This window comes from Mauremys mutica, chromosome 8 (assembly GCF_020497125.1).
Source record: "Mauremys mutica isolate MM-2020 ecotype Southern chromosome 8, ASM2049712v1, whole genome shotgun sequence".
Classification (NCBI taxonomy): Eukaryota; Metazoa; Chordata; order Testudines; family Geoemydidae; genus Mauremys; species Mauremys mutica.
Genome location: NC_059079.1, coordinates 66,445,750 through 66,468,667, shown reverse-complemented (window position 1 = coordinate 66,468,667; position 22,918 = coordinate 66,445,750). Strand labels below are relative to the sequence as shown.

Sequence of the window (22,918 nt, the reverse complement as noted above, 5' to 3'; positions counted from 1 at the left end):
TTGCCTGGGGGAGACCCCCGCACGTGGGTTCAAAGCTGTGGAATTTGTTGTGTCACCTTCATGGGGCGCCTGTGCTGGAGCCAGGGAAAGTAAAGGGCTTTGATGGATGGATCTGTCGAATCCCACCCCTAAGGGCTGGGCTCGGGAGTCACCCAGGGGTTTAACTGCTGGCGTGTGACATAAAAGCAGTGCAGCCTGAGGGTAGCTGCCCAGCGTTCGACACAGCCGTAGATCAACAGGGGGCGTTACTGCATGGCAGGCTGTTGTGGAGAGGATTCCCACCCCGGCCTGCTGTGCACTAAGTCTCTGTGTCCGCCAGCCCCCTGTGCAGAGCAGGCCCTGTGGCATAAACACGATCTCATGGCTGGAGCGAGGGCATAAGGGCAGATGCCGCGGCTCCTCGCAGTGGGCATTGCAAGGAGACAAGAACACAGGCTCGCGGGGTGCTGGCAAGAGTTGGCCACATCATGGGGCCTGAGCAAAGCAACGCACCTCAGGTGGCTTTCGCAGGCAGTCGTACCCCTACTTGCTATAGCATTGCCAAGGATCCTAACCCAGGAGAGGCAGGGATGGTTCCAGGGAGCTAGGGCCAAGGCTGTGGGATATTGCAGGCTTATTTAGGTGGATGGTTATCTGGGGGAGGGATAGCTCAGTGGTTTGAGCATTGGCCTACTAAAGCCAGGGTTGTGAATTCAATCCTTGAGGAGGCCGCTTAGAGATCTGGGGCAAAAATTGGTCCTGCTAGTGAAGGCAGGGGGCTGGACTCAATGACCTTCCGAGGTCCCTTCCAGTTCTAGGAGATTGGTATATCTCCAATTATTACCTTATTACCACAGATTCGAGGGGGCAGTTAGCTACACTGGGGGTTGGGGGACTTGAGAGGGAGCGATTAGCCTGTTTGCTTACTGAGAGCAGTATTACCAACTCCTCATGATCAAAACTCATGAGTGAGGCCCCCCAACATGATGCGATGGAGGTATGAACTACTGGGAGTCTGTCTTTAGCCTCCAAAGTCCATATTTTCTGGACCATTACTCAGCATCATTGGCAAGTGGTTGACGTATGTGTGTGGATGTGGGGTGTGTTGCAGCCGAGTGATGGGGCCCAATCACCCGCGCACACAGTCAATGTCTCTAGTGTCATTTAAACTACTCTGTCTTTGACATCATTATAAATGTGTGTTCAAAGAGACCAGGGCCTCAGTGTGCAGGGTTTACACTCTAAAGAGTTTTGCTACTTGTTGATCTTTGCCTTGGATCTTCTTTGATTGCGGGGAGGGGAGGGGCAGTACCCTCGCTCGGGCCCTGCCAGGCTGAGGCTCCAAGGGCTGAGGGAGCACATGAAAATAGGTTAGATCTAATGCAGAGCTGCCTCACCAACTCCATTACCCTCTAGTTCCATTTGCTGGAATATAAGGTTAACTAATCCAGATTACTTTTATTCAGTGCAATGCTGGACTATTTCGGGGGCGGGGGGATGGGGGGACCAGTCAACAATCTAGCCGTGTGCACTACAGTTTCTAGCTATGGCACAGAGTGGTGCACCAGCAGGATGACTTGGCTCCGTGCATGTTATTTTCATTCAGTGAGAGAAGGCAAATTAATGTAAGCTAATGTAACACCAATATATAAAAAGGGCCCTAGAGGTGATCCTGGTAATTACAGACCGGTAACGTCAGTACCGGGCAAATGAGTTGAAACAATAGTAAAGAATAAAATTGTCAGACACACAGAAGAACATAAATTGTTGGGCAAAAATCAACATGATTTCTGTAAAGGGAAATCGTGTCTTACTAATCTATTAGAGTTCTTTGAAGGGGTGAACAAACGTGGACAAGGGGGATCCAGTGGACATAGTGTACTTAGATTTCCAGAAAGCCTTTGACAAGGTCACTCACCAAAGGCTCTTACGTACATTAAGTTGTCATGGGATAAGAGGGAAGATCCTTTTATGGATTGAGAACTGGTTAAAAGACAAGGAACAAAGGGTAGGAATAAATGGTAAATTCTCAGAATGGAGAGGGGTAACTAGTGGTGTTCCCCAAGGATCAGTCCTAGGACCAATCCTATTCAACTTATTCATAAATGATCTGGAGAAAGGGGTAAAAAGTGAGGTGGCAAAGTTTGCAGATGATATTAAACTGCTCAAGATAGTTAGGACCAAAGGAGGTTACTAGTGGAGTTCCTCAGGGATCAGTTTTGGGACCAATCTTATTTAACCCTTTTATTACTGACCTTGGCACAAAAAGCGGGAATGTGCTAATAAAGTTTGCGGATGACACAAAGCTGGGAGGTATTGCTAACACAGAGAAGGACTGGGATATCATACAGGAAGATCTGGATGACCTTGTAAGCTGGAGTAATAGTAATAGGATGAAATTTAATAGTGAAAAGTGCAAAGTCATGCATTTAGGGATTAATAACAAGAATTTTAGTTATAAATTGGGGACACATCAGTTGGAAGTAACAGAGGAGGAGAAGGACCTCGGAGTATTGGTTGATCACAGGATGTCTATGAGCCGCCAATGTGATATGGCCATTAAAAAAGCTAATGCAGTTTTAGGATGCATCAGGCGAAGTATTTCCAGCAAAGATAAGGAGGTGTTAGTACCGTTATATAAGGCACTGGTGAGACCTCATCTGGAATACTGTGTGCAGTTCTGGTCTCCCATGTTTAAGAAGGATGAATTCAAACTGGAACAGATTCAGAAACGGGCTACTAGGATGATCTGAGGAATGGAAAACCTGTCTTATGAAAGGAGACTCAAAGAGCTTGGCTTGTTTAGCCTAACCAAAAGAAGATTGAGGGGGATATGATTGCTCTTTATAAATATATCAGAGGGATTAATATCAGGGAGGGAGAGGAATTATTTAAGCTTGGTACCAATGTGGACACAAGAACAAATGGATATAAACTGGACACTAGGAAGTTTAGACTTGAAATTAGACGAAGGTTTCTAACCATTAGAGCAGTGAAGTTCTGGAACAGCCTTCCAAGGGGAGTAGTGGGGGCAAAAGACATATCTGGCTTTAAGACTAAGCTTGATAAGTTTATGCAGGGGCGGCTCTAGAAATTCCGCCGCCCCAAGCAGGGCGGCGCGCAGCACCGCTCGCGCCGCCCTTCCCCGGTCCCGCGGCCGGGGCAGAAGTGCCTGCGGACCGTCCCGTGGTCCCGCGGCTCCGGTGGAGCATCCGCAGGCATGCCTGTGGGAGCTCCGTCCGAGCCGCAGGACCAGCGCACCCGCCGCAGTCATGCCTGCGGGAGCTCAAGCGGAGCCACGGGAAGAGGGGACCCTCCGCAGTCATGCCTGTGGCAGGTCCGCTCGTCCCGGGCCTCCGGTGGACCTCCCGCAGGCATGACTGCGGAAGGTCCGCTGGAGCCAAATGCTGCCCTGCCAGGACAATGCCGCCCCACGCGCCTGCTTGGCGCGCTGGGGTCTGGAGCCGGCCCTGAGTTTATGGAGGGGATGATATGATGGGATAGCCTAATTTTGGCAATTAATTTAGCAACTGATCTTTGACTATCAGCAGGTAAGTATGCCCAGTGGTCTGTGATGGGATGTTAGATGGGTTGGGATCTGAGTTACTATAGAGAATTCTTTCCTGGGTGCTGGCTGGTGAGTCTTGCCCATATGCTCAGGGTTTAACTGATCGCCATATTTGGGGTCAGAAAGGAATTTTCCTCCAGGGCAGATTGGCAGAGGCCCTGGAGGTTTTTCGCCTTCCTCTGCAGCATGGGGCACGGGTCACTTGCTGGAGGATTCTCTGCAGCTTGAGGTCTTCAAACCACAATTTGAGGACTTCAGTAACTCAGACATAGGTTAGGGGTTTGTTACAGGAGTGGGTGGGTGAGATTCTGTGGCCTGCATTGTGCAGGAGGTCAGACTAGATGATCATAATGGTCCCTTCTGACATTAAAGTCTATGAGTCTATGAGATTGTGAAGAACTTCAGAAAGATCTCACAAAACTAAGTGATTTGGCAACAAAATGGCAAATGAAATATAACGTGGATAAATGTACAGTAATGCACATTGGAAAAAATAACCCCAACTACACATACAATATGATGGGGGCTAATTTAGCTACAACTAATCAGGAACGGGAGGGAGGGATAGCTCAGTGGTTTGAGCATTGGCCTGCTAAACCCAGGGTTGTGAGTTTAACCCTTGAGGGGGCCATTTGGGGATTTAATTGGGGATTGGTCCTGCTTTGAGCAGGGGGTTGGACTAGATGACCTCCTGAGGTCCCTTCCAACCCTGATAGTCTATGAAAAAGGGCTGAGGGAGCACATGAAAATAGTCATCATGGACAGTTTTCTGAAGACCTCCATGTAGTGTGCAGCAGCAGTCAAAAAAGCAGACAGGATGTTAGGAATCATTAAAAAAAGGGATACAGAATAAGACAGAGAATATCTTATTGCCCTTATATAAATCCATGGTACACCCCCATCTTGAATAGTGTGTACAGATGTGGTCTCCTCATCTCAAAAAAGATATACAGGCATTAGAAAAGGTTCAGAGAAGGGCAACTAAAATGATTAGGGGTTTGGAATGGGTCCCATATGAGGAGAGATTAAAGCTAGGACTTTTCAGCTTGGAAAAGAGGAGACGAAGGGGGGATATGATAGAGTGAGTATGTGTCATGAGTGGTGTGGAGAAAGTGAATAAGGAAAAGTTATTTACTTGTTCCCATAATATAAGAACTAGGGGCCACCAAATGAAATTAATGGGCATCAGGTTTAAAACAAATAAAAGGAAGTTCTTCTTCACACATTGCACAGTCAACCTGTGGAACTCCTTGCCTGAGGAAGTTGTGAAGGCTAGGACTATAACAGGGTTTAAAAGAGAACTGGATAAATTCATGGTGGTTAAGTCCATAAATGACTATTAGCCAGGATGGGTAAGGAATGGCGTCCCTAGCCTCTGTTTGTCAGAGGGTGGAGATGGATGGCAGGAGAGAGATCACTTGATCATTACCTGTTAGATTCACTCCCTCTGGGGCACCTGGCATTGGCCACTGTCGGTAGACAGGATACTGGGTTCAGTGGACCTTTGGTCTGACCCAGTATGGCCGTTCTTATGTTCTTATGCAAAGCAGAGTCCCCAGCCACAGGCTTTCCAGACCTGGAGATCGGAATCTGGTTTAGGAAACTGGTCACTTTCCTCCTGGAACTGAGTTAGATTTGAGCAAACATGGGCACAGAGCGCTTCTTGGTGAAAGAAAAGCCAGATTCCAGTGCGTGAGTAACTTGGAGATAGTGGAGCAGGCACATGTCATATTAGTGCCAACCCCAACTGCTGAAAAATGGAGTCTGTCCCCATTCCTGGACTGAGACTGTTTTTAAAAATTTATGAAATTAAAAAGAAAATGGAGTTCTCTTTATTTGCCTTCTGGCTTCTGTGCCTTCAGGGAGTACTCAGCTCATGTTTTCTCTGCAACAAGGAGCACTGGAAACTTACATTTTAAAAAAAAAGACAGCTGAGCGTCTCACTAAGTCACTTGGGCTCTGGGAGCTGGGGCTTGAAGGGAAACCCCAAATATTGTGAGACTCGTGGTACAATAACAAAAGTTGGCAACACTGTGTGTGTGTGAAAACAGTCATAGAATCTTCAAAGGAAGGCTGCTGTTAACCCACGAGATGGATTGCATCAACTGTGTCTTTCTGAGGGTGCTATCACACTTCCGTTGTGTTTAGGGGAAATGCCCAATTTGACCCCAAGGCAGCAATAAAACAAATCACTCTCTTTGCCACCTGCATTGGAGAAATAACCCCCAAATCATCTGCCCTCTTGGGCCAGCTTTCGCTCTTCTCTGAATGAAATACCATTGTATGTGCACAGCGATGTCTCCGGCAGAGGGAGGGGCAAAGCGCAGCCCTGTCAGGGAGCGGATTCTGATTCTGTTCGGCGCCCCAGTGTGCCCTTACACTTCTCTGCAGCCCTGCACAGGGTTTTCGCTGCAGTGTGACTACGCATAGTTACTTCATATCAGTGTTTAGGGGCCAATTACAGACTGTAATATCAAAGCTTCGAACTTTAAACTCCCACATTCCTCACTGGAGGCTCAAAATAGGAGCCTTGATCTTCTGCCTTTCAGCTACGGGGCAGGTGGGTGGGGGGTGCTAAGGAGTAGGATGTTTCAGTATTTCCACACTGGAGAAAGGCCTTTTCTTTTTGCCTTCCTTCCTGGAAAATAACAGAGAGACACACAGGCTCGGTGTTTAGGGACACCATTGGGCAGTGGTTTTGCCTAGCTTGGCTGCAGCTCTGTGGGAGCCCTTGGTGCCCTTTCAGTGCTGCGCTGTGAGATCTGTGTCTGCACACACAGAGCGCGGGGGAAGGCAGTTCCCTAGGGGCTCTCACCAAGTGGGAATTGGCCTTGCTGCTATCCAGCAGCTCCGAGAGCTCTCTCTGGGCCAGGCTATCGTGTGCCACACATCGTGGGGCCCTCTGGGTGGCTGTCATCCTGCCTCTCACTGGCCCGGGTCCTGCAGTTGGGGTAAATGGCTCTTTTCTCTTTCCTCTCCAGTCCCTTCCTTGCATTATGCACCTTGCACAAGAGAGGTCAGCAGGACACCAATTAGAACCTGCCCTGGGCCTTTACCTGTGTCTCCCATGGGATCAGCTGAGGCCAGGCTCTGGGAGGGGAAAGACCCTTGGGAGATTTAACTGCTGGACACTGGGATGTTGAGGGATCGGTGGGGAATCCTCTCCCTTCTCCCTTCCCTGCTGCGTCCTCATCACGTTTCCTAGCTGCCCTCTCCCCTCCCGTGCGGGTCTCTGCTGGCCAGGCCCCAGGCTCCCATTAATGGCTTGCAGTTGGCTGGGAGGTGGACGTGGAGTCGCTAGGGCTGCTGTCTGGATCGGGTTACACCACTTGTGTCTGTCCATGCAGGATGTTCCCCTGCCAGGGATTCCACAGATATCTCCTGGAGGTAAAAAAGGAAAGCGAGCTGCACTCCTGCACCCAGTGGGAGCTGCTGAGCTGCGCAGAGGCTCCAACCAGGAGCGCTCTAGCCTCTCCACCATGTCTCTGTAGGCCGCCGTGGGCTGGGGCAGCTTCCCATGGGCTTGGCTCACTCCCTTCCCTTGGCAATGTCCCCTGAGTGAGGGGGGGGTGCAGAGATGCCCCCCTCCATGGGTCACCCACCATGTCTAACGGCTACCGTACTCTGTCCCAGCACCTCAATGACCTGAAGAAGGAGAACTTCAGCCTCAAGCTGCGCATCTATTTCCTGGAGGAGCGCATGCAGCAGAAGTATGAGGCCAGCCGGGAGGATGTCTACAAGCGGGTGAGTGCAGCAGGCTGGGATGGATGGTGCAGCCACGGCGTCTTCGGCCCCACAGGGGTTGGGGCCGGCGTTTGGGCTCCGCAGGGGCTTGGGTGCCCTGGGGGAGGCCTGGTTGGGGGTGGTCAGCAGGATCTGGGTGCTGGTCAGGAGTTCCAGGGAGGGACTGAGGCTCCAGAGCATTGTGGGTTGGATGGGGTCTCACTGGAAGGGATTTGGGGTGAGGGTGGAGGGGAGGTGTCGTAGGAGCTGGGGCGAGGGTGTGTCAGCAGTGTGCCATGGAAGGAAGGGAGGAGTTACAGGGTTCTTGGTTAACAGGATCCAGGCCCAGCGGGTAAATTGGTGTCTCCAAGGGACTGGGACCCAGTGGAGGTGGAGAGAGGACTTCTCCGGTAAACAGATTTTGGGCTGGGCTCGGGTGAATCAGTCAGAAGGGTTCAGTCACCTGTTGGGGCAGTGTGTCACTTACAGGGGTAGGAGTGCAGGGGCCATGTCTTTAAGGGGATCAGAGGCTGGGGGTGTAGTTTAGGGGGATTCAGCACCTGCATCTTGGGGGGCTTCTGGTGCTAAGCAGAGAGGTGGGGGTGGCGCTGGTTGAGGGGTTTATTCTGCCAGTCCCTCAGATCAGTGCCAGGGTATGGTGTGTGTGCGCGCTGGGGGGGTAGGAGGGTGGTGTCAGGCTGTGTCTTGGCCTGGGCACTGGGGTGAGAATCAGAGATGTCAGGGACTCAGCATTGACACCCCCATTGGCCCTTTCTCAGCTTCTGCAGAAATCCCCGTAAACTAGCGATGGGGGAGCCACCAAATACAGGGCACACGGCTGAGGGTTCAGGGAGTCAGGTGCTTCTGTGAGCCAGTGGAGGACCCCCCCCCCCCACACACACACACAAGGGCCTTCTCTCTCCCCCCAACAACCCCTCTCCTTAGCTCAATCCACAGCTGTCTCTGGTGGGAGCCTGATGGGAGGAAAGCAGGCACAGACACACGCTCCCCCAACCTCTATCCAGAGCCCCCTTGTTCCTCTCACCATGGTCTGTCCCCATTTAGCCCCCAGCCCCACCCCACAGATTCTCTGCTCCATGTCTATCACCAGCCCATGCTGCCCCCCATCCTGAGCCATCCTCCACTGCTCCCCCCATGCAGTTCATGCTGCCAGTATTGCCCATCCCAAGGGTTTCCAAGTCATGAGCCAGGCCCCCCAAAAAACCACCACTGGCTTAATCCTGATATTTTTAAAAAATTAGGAATTGGGATTTTTAAAAAATTTGCCAACTCTTTGGGGCCCATGTTTCTCCACAAGCACCAGGGCTAGAGACTTATTTCTAAGAGAGAAAGTTGAGAAAGTATTCCCACAACTCCAGGAGCTGGGGTTTTAAGAACACCACATATCACGAGAGTCGGTGTCTCTGTGCTGGGCACCAGCCCCGGTGCTGGCCAGCCCTACCTTTGTCACTGATCCTGTCCTCGCCCAGGATGTCCCCTCCCTGCTCTCTAACAAGCAAAAATAAGGAGCAGCTGTTTGTGTAATTAAGCAGGGGAGGGTCAGTGTAACAGGAGCTGTTGGTGCAGGGAAGAGAAGTCTTTTGACTCTGCTCTGGCCCCAGGGATCAGAGTGGTCGGGTGATCGGAGATAGGGTCCTCGCCAGTCGGGAGACTCTCTCCGGCTGCTCCCGATGCCATGGGGAGAAGTGCAGTAAAAGCCAGCAGATGGTTTCTCTCATCCCCGCAGTGACCCCTCCTTTTATCTGGGGTAAACATTCCTCAACTTCTTTCACTGCATCCTTGGCTAAGTCCTGGGACAACACGGGTGTGTGAGGCAGGTACACACCCATCCCCCAGTATGACACAGGGACTTTCCCAACTCTGGGCTCCCTTCCCCTCCCCTGGTGGCCCCTTGTGGCACAGAGACAAATCCCTGACTCGAATGGGAAGAGAACCCAGACCTGGGCGTTACAGTATGGGTGACCCCCCACCTTGTTAACCCTTGTGCAGCCCTACCAAGCCATCCCGCTGTTTCATACTTAGTCTAATCCCCTTGCTGTAATCTGCCCCCTTCTACCCCCCCATCACATTTAAGTGACAAGAGCAGAAGGAAAGAAGAAAATGAAGCGTGCCTGGTAAAGTCCCACTCTTGCTTAATCACTACAGTTGAAAAATCAAGCTCCCTGAAGCTAAGACATTTAGGAAAGGAAGGTTTCTGCAGCAGCATGAACTTGGCCATGTTGTTATATTGGGTATTTCCTGGCATTAGGGAAAGATGCTAGTTTCTCCATGGTGAAGGTTAGAATGTGCTTTCATTTCAGGAGGCCAGTGCTGGTCATCCCCACAACCCCCACTTTGCCCCAGATAAAGAAGTCATGATTGGGCGCTGTATGCACAAGCTCAAAGCCAGGTACAGTGATCAGGAGGTCTGAGATGGGGAAGGGGGATGTGTGGCAACATTCAACTCAAAATTCAGTTTGGCTGAGAAAGCTGTGAGCCACTGGAAAAGGGGTTGAGAACGCCAACAGGCTCACGCTTAGCTAGTGCATTCTGCACTGCGGCCAGCTGTAGTTATTCTGATTTCACACACACACACACATCTGCTAACACGCTTACCTGTTGTGCATGTGCATTCAAGTATGCGCAGATGCATACGTACTTTCAAACACACACAGGGCTACCTTCACACATGCATCTACATACTCCTGCCTGTGTGTATGCAGCCACATCCTGTGCACACAAACACTGCCGTAAGTCTTTGCATACTTGCACTGAGGTGTGTCAATGCCATCATTCTCACAACCTTGCACACTTATTTTCATGTGCATGCACATACATCCCTGCACATGAGTGGATATGCACTGCACTGTGGGAGACCTAGGCAAAGTGCTGACAGCTCTCCTCTGCCTCCAGTGTGTGAAAAGCACAGTGAAGGCAAAATGAGCCAGGCGCTGCCAGCCAATGGCGAGGGAGCCGCCTGCTGTTCCCAGGTAGCTCGAGTTATAAATAGATCGGTTACTGGGAGGTTGTGTGGAATTAACTGGCTGGAGCATTACCCACAGCCTGCAGCATGGCAGCTGGTAGAACTCGGTGTGATCTGGGCTTTGAGTGCCAGCGCCCAGGAAGATGGGGCCAAGTTCAGTGCACAGTAGCTCATCTGGTGTTTGGAGTGTGCAGAACCTCACTGCAAAGCCAGGCACCTGGATAAGCACTCTCCAGAAGCAGGCTGCGCCCTTGTTCAGGTGGGATCCTGCCTCCCATGCAATTAAATTTTCTGACCTTTATTGTGATGTAGCAAATGTGGGACATTTAACGCTGCCTGGGACACCTCCAGCAGCAGTGCCCCAAACCTGCGCTAAATAGGTTTGGTGTTAGCCCAGCTCAGCTAGAGTGGGTCAAGAATTTATTAATGATGTGTTGGAAAATGGCAGTTTGTCAAAACCTAAACTGTCCACAGGAATGTACCAGTTTTGAGAAAACGTTCATGTGGAAAGGTTTCCCACGGCCAGGAGAGATGGGGTGGGTTTTTCTTTTTTTTCTTTGGAGGGGCGAGGAATAATCACCCACCCTAGAATAGACAGTAGCCCAGGGGTTAAAGCACGAACATGGGAGACCTAAATTCAAATCCCTGTTCTGCCTAACTTGGAACAGGGACTTGAACCTAGGCTGTTCTGTTTTTTTCATCAAAAAACTTCAAAAGGTCCCACGTTTGTCCTGTTACAGGACAGGAACACTTTTGAAATCTCAAACTGTTGTGGGACAGGAAAGCCATTTCCCACCGAGCTCTGGTCAGCCCACCTAGGCCCCCTCCCAACAGACCCCACTCAGCAGGTAGAAAATTGGCCTATGTGGCCAAAAACCAGGAGGAGGCCAAGGCTGGGTAGGAGACACCGGCTTTGTGCAGGGAACAGCTGATCTCTGCTGTGGCAGGCAGGCAGCTGGAGTTGTACATTCTGTTCCCAAGGCAGTAAGTGTTGCTGGGGTGCTCAGCCAGGCAGCCCAGAGTATGCTAACTGCCGCTCCTGGGCTTCACATTTAATGTAGAGAGCTAGGCAGTGGCTATGGCAGGGAAGAACACACTGCTCCTGTCCCTACTACAGCAACCGTCAGGAACTCAGTGCCAAGAGAGCTGGTTTGTAGTAACCACAGGATCTGCATAGCCTATGACTGGCTTATGGTGTGTTGGCATTGCAAGCTATCGCTGTGTGTGTGTGCGTGCCTGTGTGCGCGTAGATGGGGATTGGGGCAAGTTTCCAGTCCTGCTTGCAGGCTTGGATGCTCTGCAGGGAAGCATGCGATCTTGAGCCTAGCTGCAGTTAGTGTGAAGCGTCTACTCCTGAGAGAATTCTGCACCAAAAAAAAAAAAAAATTCTGTGCACAGTATTTTAAAATTCTGCATATTTTATTTGTCATTAAATAAATATGGAGGCTCTAGCATGGCAGTGGGGAGCACAGGGAGGTGGGAGATCCCTCTGAAGCCCCCACCCCCCGGGACACAGACTCAGTGGTGAGGCAGCATCCAACCCTGATACAGTGCAAGGGCCAAACCTGCTGCAGCCACACCCCTGGGCCCTGCCCCTCTGTGCCAGGAGCACCAGGATAGTAAGCGAGAAGGACAGTCTTGCATGCATGCCCAGCCCTGGCCCCTGAACCAGGTGTGGGACAGGCATGCTCAGCCTGGCAGGATCCAAGTGTGGAGTGGCTTAGTGTGGGGGGAATCCAGGTGTGAGGTGAGAGGGTTCTCTGTGGGGCAATCTGGGTGTGGGCAGCTCAGTGGGGGTTCCTGGTATGTGGGGGATCTGGATGCACAGGAGCTTGTTGGGGGCTTCTAGGTGCAGGGGCAGAAGGACTCTGCAGGGGGATCTAGGTGAAGGTAGTAGGGGCTCAGTGGGGAGGTTTGGGAGGAGATGGGGCTTGGCAGTGGGAATCTGGGTGTGGAGGGCTCAGCAGGGGGATTTGGATGCTGGGGGAATGAAACTTGGTGGCATGGAGATTCAGATGCAGCTGGTTGGGGCTTAGTGAGGTGCGGGTCTGGGTGCGGGGGGCTCATTGGGATGGTCCAGGTGAGGGTTGGGCTCACTGGGGTGGGAGTTTGAGTGGGGGTATCAGGGGTGATGGTCTGTCTGCAGGGGTGGGGGATTCAGATGAGGGGGTGGAGCTTGGTGGGGGTCTGGATGCAGGGGGCGGTGGGGCTCAGCAGGAGGGTCTGTGTGCGGGGGTTGAGGCTTGGTGGGGTAAGGGTTTGGGTGTTTGGGGCTCAGTACAGGGGTTCTGGGTATGTGGAGGCTCGGCTCGGTGGGGGGAGTCTGGATATAGGGCGGGTTCAGATGCATGGGCGTTTGGCGGATCAGGAAGCAGCTCCCTATACAGTGACCCCTTCTCCACAGCTCAGGAGTGATAGGAGCAGGAAGCAGCAGCAGGGGGGAGAGGATGGCCTGCAGAACTTCCTGCACCCAACGGAGGTTTCTGTGGGTGGGTCTGACCTGGACCCAGCTGCTTTTCCTCATCCTCCTCAGCCCACCCGGAACTACCAGCTGAGCCCAACGCAGGGTAGGAGCCAGGACTGGGGCAACCCCAACCCCCATTCTCCCCCATGGTGATTTACCTATCTGCCAAAAAGAACTAGATAAATTCATGGAGGATCGGTCCATCAATGGCTATTAGCCAGGATGGACAGGAATGGTGTCCCTAGCCTCTGTTTGCCAGAAGCTGAGCATGGGCGACAAGATGGATCACTTGATGATTACCTGTTCTGTTCATTCCCTCTGGGGCACCTGGCACTGGCCACTGTCAGAAGACAGGATACTGGGCTAGATGGACCTTTGCTCTGACTCAGTAGGGCCATTCATATATTCTTCACATAACGTGGCTCAGTCAGAGCAGTAGAGGGCAGGAGGGAATCCAAATTGTAATGTTGTTGGCAAGGTTAACCACGGAACTCTCTAAAAGTGTCTCCCATTGGGAGAGGTGGGGATGTGAGTTGGACATCCTCATGCTCAAACTATATACGTCCCCCCGAGTGCTGAGTGTGCAAGGGAACCAGTCGCTTGCCCTCCACGGAGCCAGGAGGAAGTGTACAGAGAGGCTGCACTGGGTGAGCTCACACATTCTTGTCCCCTCCCGTTAGTTGCTTTTCTTGCTACATTCCTCTCTGCTGGTGCCTTGGCATGTGAGTCACTAACAGAGGCTCCAGGCTGCTGCTTTACACCCAGCGGGCTAAATCCAGTAGTGATGCGTCAGGGCAGAGTGTAGGTTACACCCTACGACGTTTATGAGTTAAAGTCCAAGTGAGTGTTTAGGGGCCTTACACTGGTGAGGGGGGGCAGGTGAAGACGTGACACTCATTTAGACTCAGGGGCCTGCTGGGTGTAGTTTACACCCCGTTCCCCGTCACCCCGCATGTGGCCCCAGGCATCTGTGACAGTGATCTCTAATCTGTGGGCAGCAGGCTTCACTTCTTCACTGTAACTGATAAATGCACAAGTGTGGCTGAGACTGTGCCCCTGAGAGCTGTAGCCAGAGGGAGGCTGTGGGTGTGATCGCCCCTGGCCCAGGTGGAGTTGGGGTGTCACCCCATCTCCCTCCCCTCACAGCCCCACTGGAGAGCTCTTCGGGGGTGGACTGGGTGGGCAGCAGGCAGGAAGCAGATTGAGGACAGAGCCTGGTGTCTCCCTCCCACTGCCCCGGAGGTCTTTTGTGTTTCCTGTCTCGGTGCCTTGGGACACAACCGGGGCCTCACAGCGTAAAGTGGGCCCTTACGTCATTGGTCTGAACAGCGGTGACTAAATTTAGACACTTATATCAGTGACCTGACTGAATGTGGGGGTGGCTGGCCTCCTCTGTTAAGTCAGCCACTTAGATGCCTAAATTTAGGCATCCAGCTTTGATAATGCTGGCATGAGTCCTGTTCATGCTGGGACAGTTTGGGGAGCACCCAGAGCTGCTGGGGTCTGTGCCCGCCTGCCCTGTAACCCTGGGTGCCTTAATGCTGTGCTGCTCTGGCTCAGAGCCTGATACCAGTAACTGGCTGCCAGGCATGAGGGTCTCACCACCGGATCTTCCAGCAGCCTAGTTCCCCAGTCCCCTCAAATCCATCCACCCTGAGTTCTTAACTAGCAGACACACGGCCTTTTCTCCTCTGGATCGGATCGTCACCCCGGCAGGAGTGAAACTGACCCCCAGTTATCAGCTCACTTTGGCACACACCACACAGTTTGCACAGCAGAGACCTGCTTGGGTAAAAATAAACACCAGGGGTATTTAATAGAACAGCCCTGGATTCAGAGCTGAAATAGACAGGGGACAAGAACACAGACAGGCTCCACAGGAAACAACTGAAGCTGCAACCTCAGGTGTTACCCTTTCACAGTAGATAAATCTCTCTTTTCTAATACAAGTTACCTTTGCTGAGCTTCCCAGCATGCCCCTGAGTCCTAAGCGGGGAACCCACTGTTCACAGACAGCTCCTGCCTTCGAGCCCCCTGCCTTTCTCACACACTGTGTGGTGATTCATGATGGGGGCAATTCCCTCCTGTCTTAGCTTTCCAAGACTTTCAGTGTCAGGGTTTGTCAGCGTTTTCCCATCAGCTTTAATGGGCCATTACTTGTCTTTTCTTGAGTCGTACAATTCTTAGTTGTGATAAATGAAGGTGGGGGGTAGCTCCCTTTTATGGACACCCAGCCAGCCAGTTAGCTATCAAATCCCTCTTGGTAGCTGTTCTCTACTTGGTTTACCTGTAAAGGGTTAAAAGTCTCACCGCTATGCATAGGGAAAAGGAAGGGAGTGGGCACCTGGCCAAAAGAGCCATTGGGAAGGCTAGAACTTTTTAAAATCGAAACAAGACTCCCCTTTTGTCTGTGTGTGGTTGTTCCCCAGAGAGAGGGAACAGGACAGCAACTATGCTGTAAGAAGCTTGGGGCCAGGTATGAAAAATCATCGGTATCATACCTAGAAACTACTCATTTAAAACCCCAGATATTTAAGTAGATCAGGAAATGTCTAGGAAAACGTGATTAGGTTTCTCCCTTTTTATTTCTTTTTGGCTTGTGGACTCCTCTGTGCTAACCCCAGCTGCTTTTGTTTTGTTTGTAACCTTTAAGCTGGACCCCAATAAAGTTATTCTTGGTGCTTAATCCTTGTAGGTTCTTTTTTTTTTTTTTTTTAATGTAGCAATAGCCTGAGTTTCCAGATGTATTTTCTTTTTCTTTCTTTCTTAATAAAATTTACCTTTTTTTAAGTTTAACCCAATGGCCCCTGGTGACTCACCCCCTCTTGCCAGTAGCGTGGCTAAGATACCTAGGGAGGGTGAGCTTGAGAAAGGGCCCTGCCCTACAACAGAGTCTGGGATTTATTCCCAGCCTTGCTACAGGGCTGTGATCATGGGCAAGTCACCCATCTCTCTGCCTCCCATCTTTGGAGTGAGAATAATAACTCTTTCCTAGCCTCTGGAAGATTAGCTCACTAAGCCTGAGGTGGCTCGATACCATGCTGATAAGCAATAACTCATGGCATTGGCAAACATGAATGGTTCCCTGCATTTGTCCCAAGCTGGATAACAAGGAGGTGCCAGACTGGCTCAGACCCAAGGCCCAGCTAGCCCTCTCTCTGCCAGTGGCCAGCACCAGCTGCTTTAGAGCATGGTGGGATGTGGTGAAATGCATCTGCCCCGATCTGTTTTGGGGCACATGGGGCCCGATCCTGCTCGGCTTCAGTGGCGCATGAGCCAGCTTTGTGTGTTACTATGCTCCCCTGAGAGTGTCTCAGATCCAGACTTTCCGCATAGTCTGCTGATATGAGTGTTTCACTGCTTTGTCAGACACCAGATGGCAGAAAGGAACCAAGGGCAGCCAGTCTCTTCTTAGCAGAATGGCAGTGGTGTCTAGGGGCCGGGCTCCTCATGTGCTGGCATTGTACGAAGAGACAGGGCCACCCCAGAGAGCTCCCTGGTTGATGTGACAAACAGATTCGGGGGGAAACACATAAGGGAACAGTGAATGAACTCACGTAATAGGTTCCCGCTGAACATTCAAATGCACATGGCCGATGGCTGTGGCTAGACGAGACCAAGGCTGTAATACTGTTGCCCAAGGTGGTTATTGCACAGCATTGGCCTATCTAGATGTTGCTAACCGTGGCAGAGAGCTGCCTGGTACAAAACTGGACTCCTAATATAGCTATTGATGCTCCTTGAAGCATGGTGTCAGGTCTGGCATCCCCTGTCAGTCACCCAGAGGCTTGTAGCTGCTGTGGAGATCTGATGGGGAGGTGCATAGCTCTAACTAGCAGCACCATGGTGTCCCAGCCAAGGCAGAGCTCACCCCTTAGGAGTGAACAAAGGGAATCCAGTCCTCGCACAAACATGCTCTTCAGGAACAGCCCATTTTCCTGGGTCTGCCCTCTTCCATGACAGCCTGGAGCAGGGCCGGCTCTAACTTTTTTGCCGCCCGAAGCAAAAAAAAAAAAAAAAAAAAAAAAGGAAAAAAGAAAAAAAAAAGTGCCGCCCCGCTGAACCAAACCCCCCCACCCCGAGCACTGCCCTGCCAAACCAAAAAGAAAATCAATACCCCCTCCCCCGGAGCACCACCCTGCCGAACCAAAAACAACAACAACAACAAAAAAAAACCAAACCCAAGCGCTGCCCCGCCAAACCAAAAATAATCCCCCTCCGAGCGCCGCCCTGCCGAACCAGAAAGAGAATCAACACCCCCCCCCCCGGAGCGCCGCCCTGCTGAACCAAAAAGTGAATTAACACCCCCCCCGGAGCGCCGCCCTGCTGAACCAACAACAACAACAAAACCTGAGCGCCCCCCTGCCAAACCAAAGCCAACAACAACAACAAAAAAGACCCAGCATTGCCCCGCCAAACCAAAAACAACCCCCCCACCCCGAGTGCTGCCCCGCCGAACCAGAAAGAAAATCACACACCCCCTAGAACCAAAAACAACAATAACAACAAAACCCGAGCGCTGCCCCGCGGAACCAAAAACAAAACAACAACAAAACCTGAGCGCCGCACCGCCAAACCAAAAACAACCCCCCCCGAGCGCTGCCCCGCCAAACCAGAAAGAAAATCAACACCCCCCCGAACCAAAACCAAACAACAACAACAAAAAAACCCAGCGCCACCCCACCGAACCAAAAACAACCCCCCCGAGCACCGCCCCACCAAACCAAAAACAACCCCCCCCAGCGCTGCCCCACCAAACCAGAAAGAAAATCAGCACCCCCGCGAATCAAAACCAAACAACAACAAAAAAACCCAGCGCCACCCCACCGAACCAAAAAAAAAAACAACCAAAAACCCAAGCGCTGCCCCACCGAACCAAAAAAAAAACCAACCAAAAACCCAAGCGCTGCCCCACCGAACCAAGATTGGCTGCCCCTTATAAGGTGCCGCCCCAAGCACGTGCTTGGTCAGCTGGTGCCTAGAGCCGGCCCTGGCCTGGGGCCCTTCTACTGGGGTAAGCTTTGGACTCCCATCAGCCCCTCCTGCTCCTCATTGGTAGAGGTGTCTGCACTACTTTATGGGGTGGCAGCATCAGGAGACTCCTCCCTCTGCTGTGGTGCCTGCAATGGCATCCTAAACCATTGGGCTGTCCACCCTAGAGCCCAAACCATGCTGTTCCCCTTTCTTAGGGCTTCTACCTTCCTGGCCAGCCTGGGCCTCTCTCTGGCCCATTTGAAGCAGTTCCCCCTGCTTTTTGGTAGCTCTCCTAAATCTGCTGTCTCCCCTGCCCCCACAGGCTGTCCTTCTATCTCCCATGGCAGCCCTGGTCTCAGCCACATGCTCCGCCATCATGTGACCCCTGTACTCTCATCCCCTTCACCTGGGGAGGTGAGCAAAACCAGAGCCACACCCCTCCTCCCTATAAAAGGCCAGCTCACGCTGGCAGTAGTGCACTCTGAGTGGTACATTCCACTCTAATGCCAGAGAGGTACATGCAAAAATCTAAGGGGCTTGGAGAAGAGCTACCAAAAGGCTGCTGGGGTCTGCAGAGCTTGGCTTATGGTGGCTGAGGGAGAACTAGACAGCTGTGCATCGCAGAGGCTTGCCATGGCCATGTGCTGTGCATGGAGGCAAAGTGAGAAATGTATCTTTTCCAGAGCTGTAGGCATCCTGGCTGGGCAGCAGACTGGTGGCTTAATAACATGCCTTGGCATCTGCTTGTATTCAGCCCTTTTCCTGCCAGCCTGCCCCAGAGCATTCAGCTCAGCGGGGACTCACCCCTGCAGGGCACTGCAGTGGGTCTGCATTGCCCAACAGCCCCCCCCCCCTCTCCCTAGGCAGAACCAGCTCATCTCCTCTGAGGGATGGCAGCTCTGGATTGCTCTCGCTCTTGCCTGATGCAGTGTGGCACCACCATGTCAGTGTGCAGGGTTTCCCTCGGACAGACTAGCCACTCTAAATTATTCTTACCAGGGATGGCATACGACAAAGTGCAGAAGGTTGGGGCCCGCAAGGACTTTGAAAATTAATACTGGCCTCTCCAGGCTTGTATTAAACTCACAAGGTTACAACTTTTCTCTGACCTTGGATAGGTAGATGCTGCCACCACCCAAGTGCAAAACCCCTTTGAGAACCCAGGAAGGTGAACTTGGGAATTCCTTCCTGTGGGGTACCTTCAAGCCCTTTCACTCTCCACCTCCGGGGAAGAGCTGAGAAGGAAGAAAAAAAAAATCAGCTGTTGCTACCAGCTAATTAAACAACATGTGCACAAACCTCTTAAGACACAAAAATTCAATTATCTTCTTAAAAAAGAAATGTTATTAATAAAAAAGAGAAGAAAATACATCTAGGAATTTAGGCTTTTGCTAGATTTAAAAAAAAAAAGCCACAACTACATGGATTAAGCATCAAGAATAGCTTTCTTGAGGTCCAGCTTAAAGGTTACAAGCAAAACAAAAGCACCTGGGGTTAGCATAGAGGAATCCACAAGCCATAAAGAAATAAAAGGGATAAACCTAATCACATCTTCCTAGACATTTCCTGATCTATGTACATATCTGGGGTTTTAGATGAATAGTTTCTAGGTATGATACTGATGATTTTTCATACCTGGCCCAAGTTTCTCACAGCATAACTGCTCCCTGTCTGCCTCTCCCTGAGAACAACAACAGACAGACAGACAGACAAAAGGGGAGTCTTGTTTCAATTTTTAAAAGTTCTAGCCTTCCCATTGGCTCTTTTGGCCAGGTGCCCATTCACTTCCTTTTACCTATGCATAGGAGTGAGACTTTTTAACCCTTTACAGGTAGAGCAATTAGAAACAGCTACTAAGAGGGATTTGATAGCTACTGGCTGGCTGGGTGTCCATAAAAGGGAGCTCCCTTTCCTCCCCCACACCTCATTTATTACAGCTGGAGAGACTGAGTGAGGCCTGGGCAATGGAAGTACCGAGTGACAGCATGCTGCAGCATATTACCTTGGCCTAGGAAAACAGAGAGGAAGGTGATTCCTTCCTACAAGGTCACTGCACCTCAGGGGAGCCTACTGAGATTGCACGTGGTTGCTGACACTGTCCCCTGATATTGCCCCAGGGCCACCAAATCATAGCAGCTCCTGTACCAGATGAGGTGGGAGGAAAGGTGGACAGGGGGAGGAAGCAGTTCCTAGGCACCAGGTTAGGCCAGGTGTCTCTGGGCAAGGGGCTGCTGTGCACTGTGTGGATAGCCTCACACCTTGCAGCACTGCCACGCAGCGGGCAGAGCCTCACTGACTGGAACTGCAGGGATTTCCCAGTTATAGTGGGATCAATTAGGGACCTGACCCTCTTCTCCCAGGTTTACACTGGGTAGCTGCACTGTCTTTAATGGAGCTGCTCCCAATTTACACCGGTGTAAAAAGGGAGAGGAGAATCTGGGTGTACAAATCCTTTGGCCCCTCCAGGAGGGGAGCCCCCCAGACCGCCTCCTTCTCCAGCAGTGTGCCGGGAGGAGGCCCTGCTGCACCAGACAACAGCCTGGGCTCAAAGGCTGCTCTAGAGTTCTGAGCACTGACCCGCTGCAGCTGAGCGCCACCTATGGAGAGCTACAAGAGCCTGGTGCTGCTCGGAGGAGCTCTCACAAAATCCTCTGGGACTTGTAGCCTTTGTTCCTATGGCTATAAGGCTGCTGCCTGCAAAGCTGCCGGGCCAGAGCGTGTAGCTAGATGTTATTGCCCAGGTGGGTTAAAGCAGCCTCATAGACGCTAAGCCCTGCCCAGAAGGGGTGACTTGGAGCTAAACCATGTGTTTTTCTCTTTGTGATTGGCTATTTAGCTAACGGTCAGGACTAGAGAGTGTATGCCCTGCCTTGGCACTCCATCATGGGCGGTACTAGCCCACTCTGGATGTTGGCTGTCAAAGGGGGATAATTTTCATTAGCACTGACTTGGGTTGGCTCTGAGACAGTGATCTGGCAGTGGAAGTATCTTTGTCCCCGTGCTGGTTCCCTGCATTGCCTGGTCATTGCATTACTAAACCACTTGAGAGCCTGTATCTCTTTGATCACTTGTCTGGTTCCTGGGCCCAGTTGGTGCCTGCTGGATAAGTGGGGATGCTGCGAGTCTAGGACTGGGCAGAGGGTGCCACACACTGGAGGAGTGGGGTCAGCTAGTATTATAGTGGCATCATTCATCGATGTGATGTAGGGTTCAGATACCACTGGGTGGACAAAAGTTTTTGTGCCTGGCTGCTGCTTTTGGAGTTGTTAGGTGAGGAAAGAAAAGCGTCTTGACTGGAATTCCCAGGAAGCAAGGTAGGGTGTAAACAAGGGACAGAGACAAACATTTCCTCTCCTGCCTTTTGTTAGCTAGCTGCACGCTGTAGCCTGAGGGCTTCTTGGCAAGGGAAGCAGGTAGCAGACCCCCAGCAACCACTAATCCAGTGCCCTGGCCCCCTGGGGGCTGTTGCAGTGTTTGTGGGGGCTGGGAGAAGTGGGGGAGCTCTGGCCCTAACACAGGCACCCCCTGTGGGAAGACAGAGCCCCATATAGGAGGGCTGAGTCACTCTCCGTGACCCGGCCGTACAGAGCAAGTGAGGGCGTAGTGTGAGAGCACTGGAGCCCTATGGCAGCTGATCACTCTGGCTCAACGTGTGTTTCCAACGTGGTGCAGGAGGGTGGGCCGTGGTGCAGGCAGCAAGGATAGTGCTGTGGAGATGATGGGAACCAGAGCGGCTGGGCTAGAAGATCCCTGCACCCAGCTGCCAGGGCTGAGGCCCTTTGTGTTGCTGTAAATGCTAGCCTACATCCAAACCTGCCTTACTCCGAACTTGGGGATAGGCCGAGTGTTTTCTACTGGCACCATGAATACTCACTCATGCTCTCTGTGAAGGGCAAGGCCTGTCATCACCCACCGGTGGGCCAAACCCAGGCCCAGCTGCCCCCATCTGTGCTACTCCCCTCCCCCAGACCAGCGGCTCAAAAACAATTGGGTCACATAGCACCTTGAAAAAACTTGTGGTGTGAATGGGTGAAAAGTCAGGCTGACAGCGCAGTCTGGGCCCTCTGCTCCGGACTCCCCCAGTCACCGGAGGGGTGTGGATGCGTTGCATGCATTCATCCGTGCAAAATACTTATCAAAACCTCTCCTGACTCCCTCTTCCCTCCCTGGTTCAAGACTAAGTAGCATGGCTTCATGCCAGCTAGTGCACTGCACCTAGGGCGACCAGATGTCCCGATTTTTATAGGGACAGTCCCTATTTTGGGGGCTTTTTCTTATATAGACACCTATTACCCCCCACCCGCATCCCGATTTTTTAGACTTGCTGTCTGGTCACCCTAACTGCACCCCCATGTTCTCCCCCAGCTATGCCTAGAAACCCTGAGAACATAAAGCATTTTGCTGTATACACCACACCAGCTCAATGGCGCAGGGCCCAGGGGGCAGCTGCAGGGAACAGGTGGGAGCAGGGTGGGACGAGGAGGGTTAGTGAACACTATGAGAGCAGAACTAAACTGTGCAGGGACTGGAGAGAACAGCAGCGGGAATTGCAGGTAACAAGGGGAGCTTCACTCCCAGGAAATGTAGAGACCTGCCCCTGCGGGAGGAAATTAACTAAACAGCACAGACACCCAATGGGGCAGGCTGCTCCCAGCACACTGCAGGGGCCTTTTTCTGTACTGCACTTCTGTCTCTTGTAACCAACCTGTCCAGCTCATCTGGGACTGGCAGAGGGGAGGTGTCCAGGGCCAGCTCTAGGCACCAGAAAACCGAGCATGTGCTTGGGACAGCACAATTTTTGCTTCGGCAGTTGCGCTCCCAGAGGTTGTTTGTTTTTTGTTTTGTTTTGCTTGGGGGCAGGGGCGGCTCCAGGCACCAGCGCTCCAAGCGCGTGCCTGGGGCGGCAAGCCGCGGGGGGTGCTCTGCCGGTTGCCGCTAGGGCGGCAGACAGGGTGCCTTCGGCGGCTTGCCTGCGGGAGGTCCGCCAAAGCCACGGGAACAACGGACCCTCCGTGCTTGGGGCAGCAAAATGTCTAGAGCTGCCCCTGCTTGGGGTGGCAAAAAACCTAGAGCTGGCCCTGGTGTCCAAGACAAAATCTCCGTCTTAGAAAGTGAGGCACTGGGGTGTCTAGTGTGGCATTTCTCAAATGCAGCCACCAGAGGCTTTTCTTGTGGCCACAGTCTCCTGGGTTGTGATTGGCGGTGGGGGGAAAGCAGTGGCCACTCC

The 22,918-nt window shown here is 52.0% G+C and overlaps 1 protein-coding gene across 8 annotated transcripts in view; it reads left to right on the top strand.

Moving 5' to 3' along the window:
- LOC123376123 (myomegalin-like) overlaps positions 1-22,918 on the top strand; it is a 159,515-nt gene that overhangs the window by 33,390 nt on the left and 103,207 nt on the right. For 7 of the 8 annotated variants that reach the window (XM_045027893.1, XM_045027890.1, XM_045027892.1 and 4 more), the window contains exon 4: positions 7,181-7,291. In XM_045027893.1, coding sequence (XP_044883828.1) covers positions 7,181-7,291 — 111 coding nt within the window. Of the gene's footprint in view, positions 1-7,180; positions 7,292-11,313; positions 11,448-22,918 lie in introns of those variants that run through there. The other variant, XM_045027897.1, reaches the window with a different exon arrangement.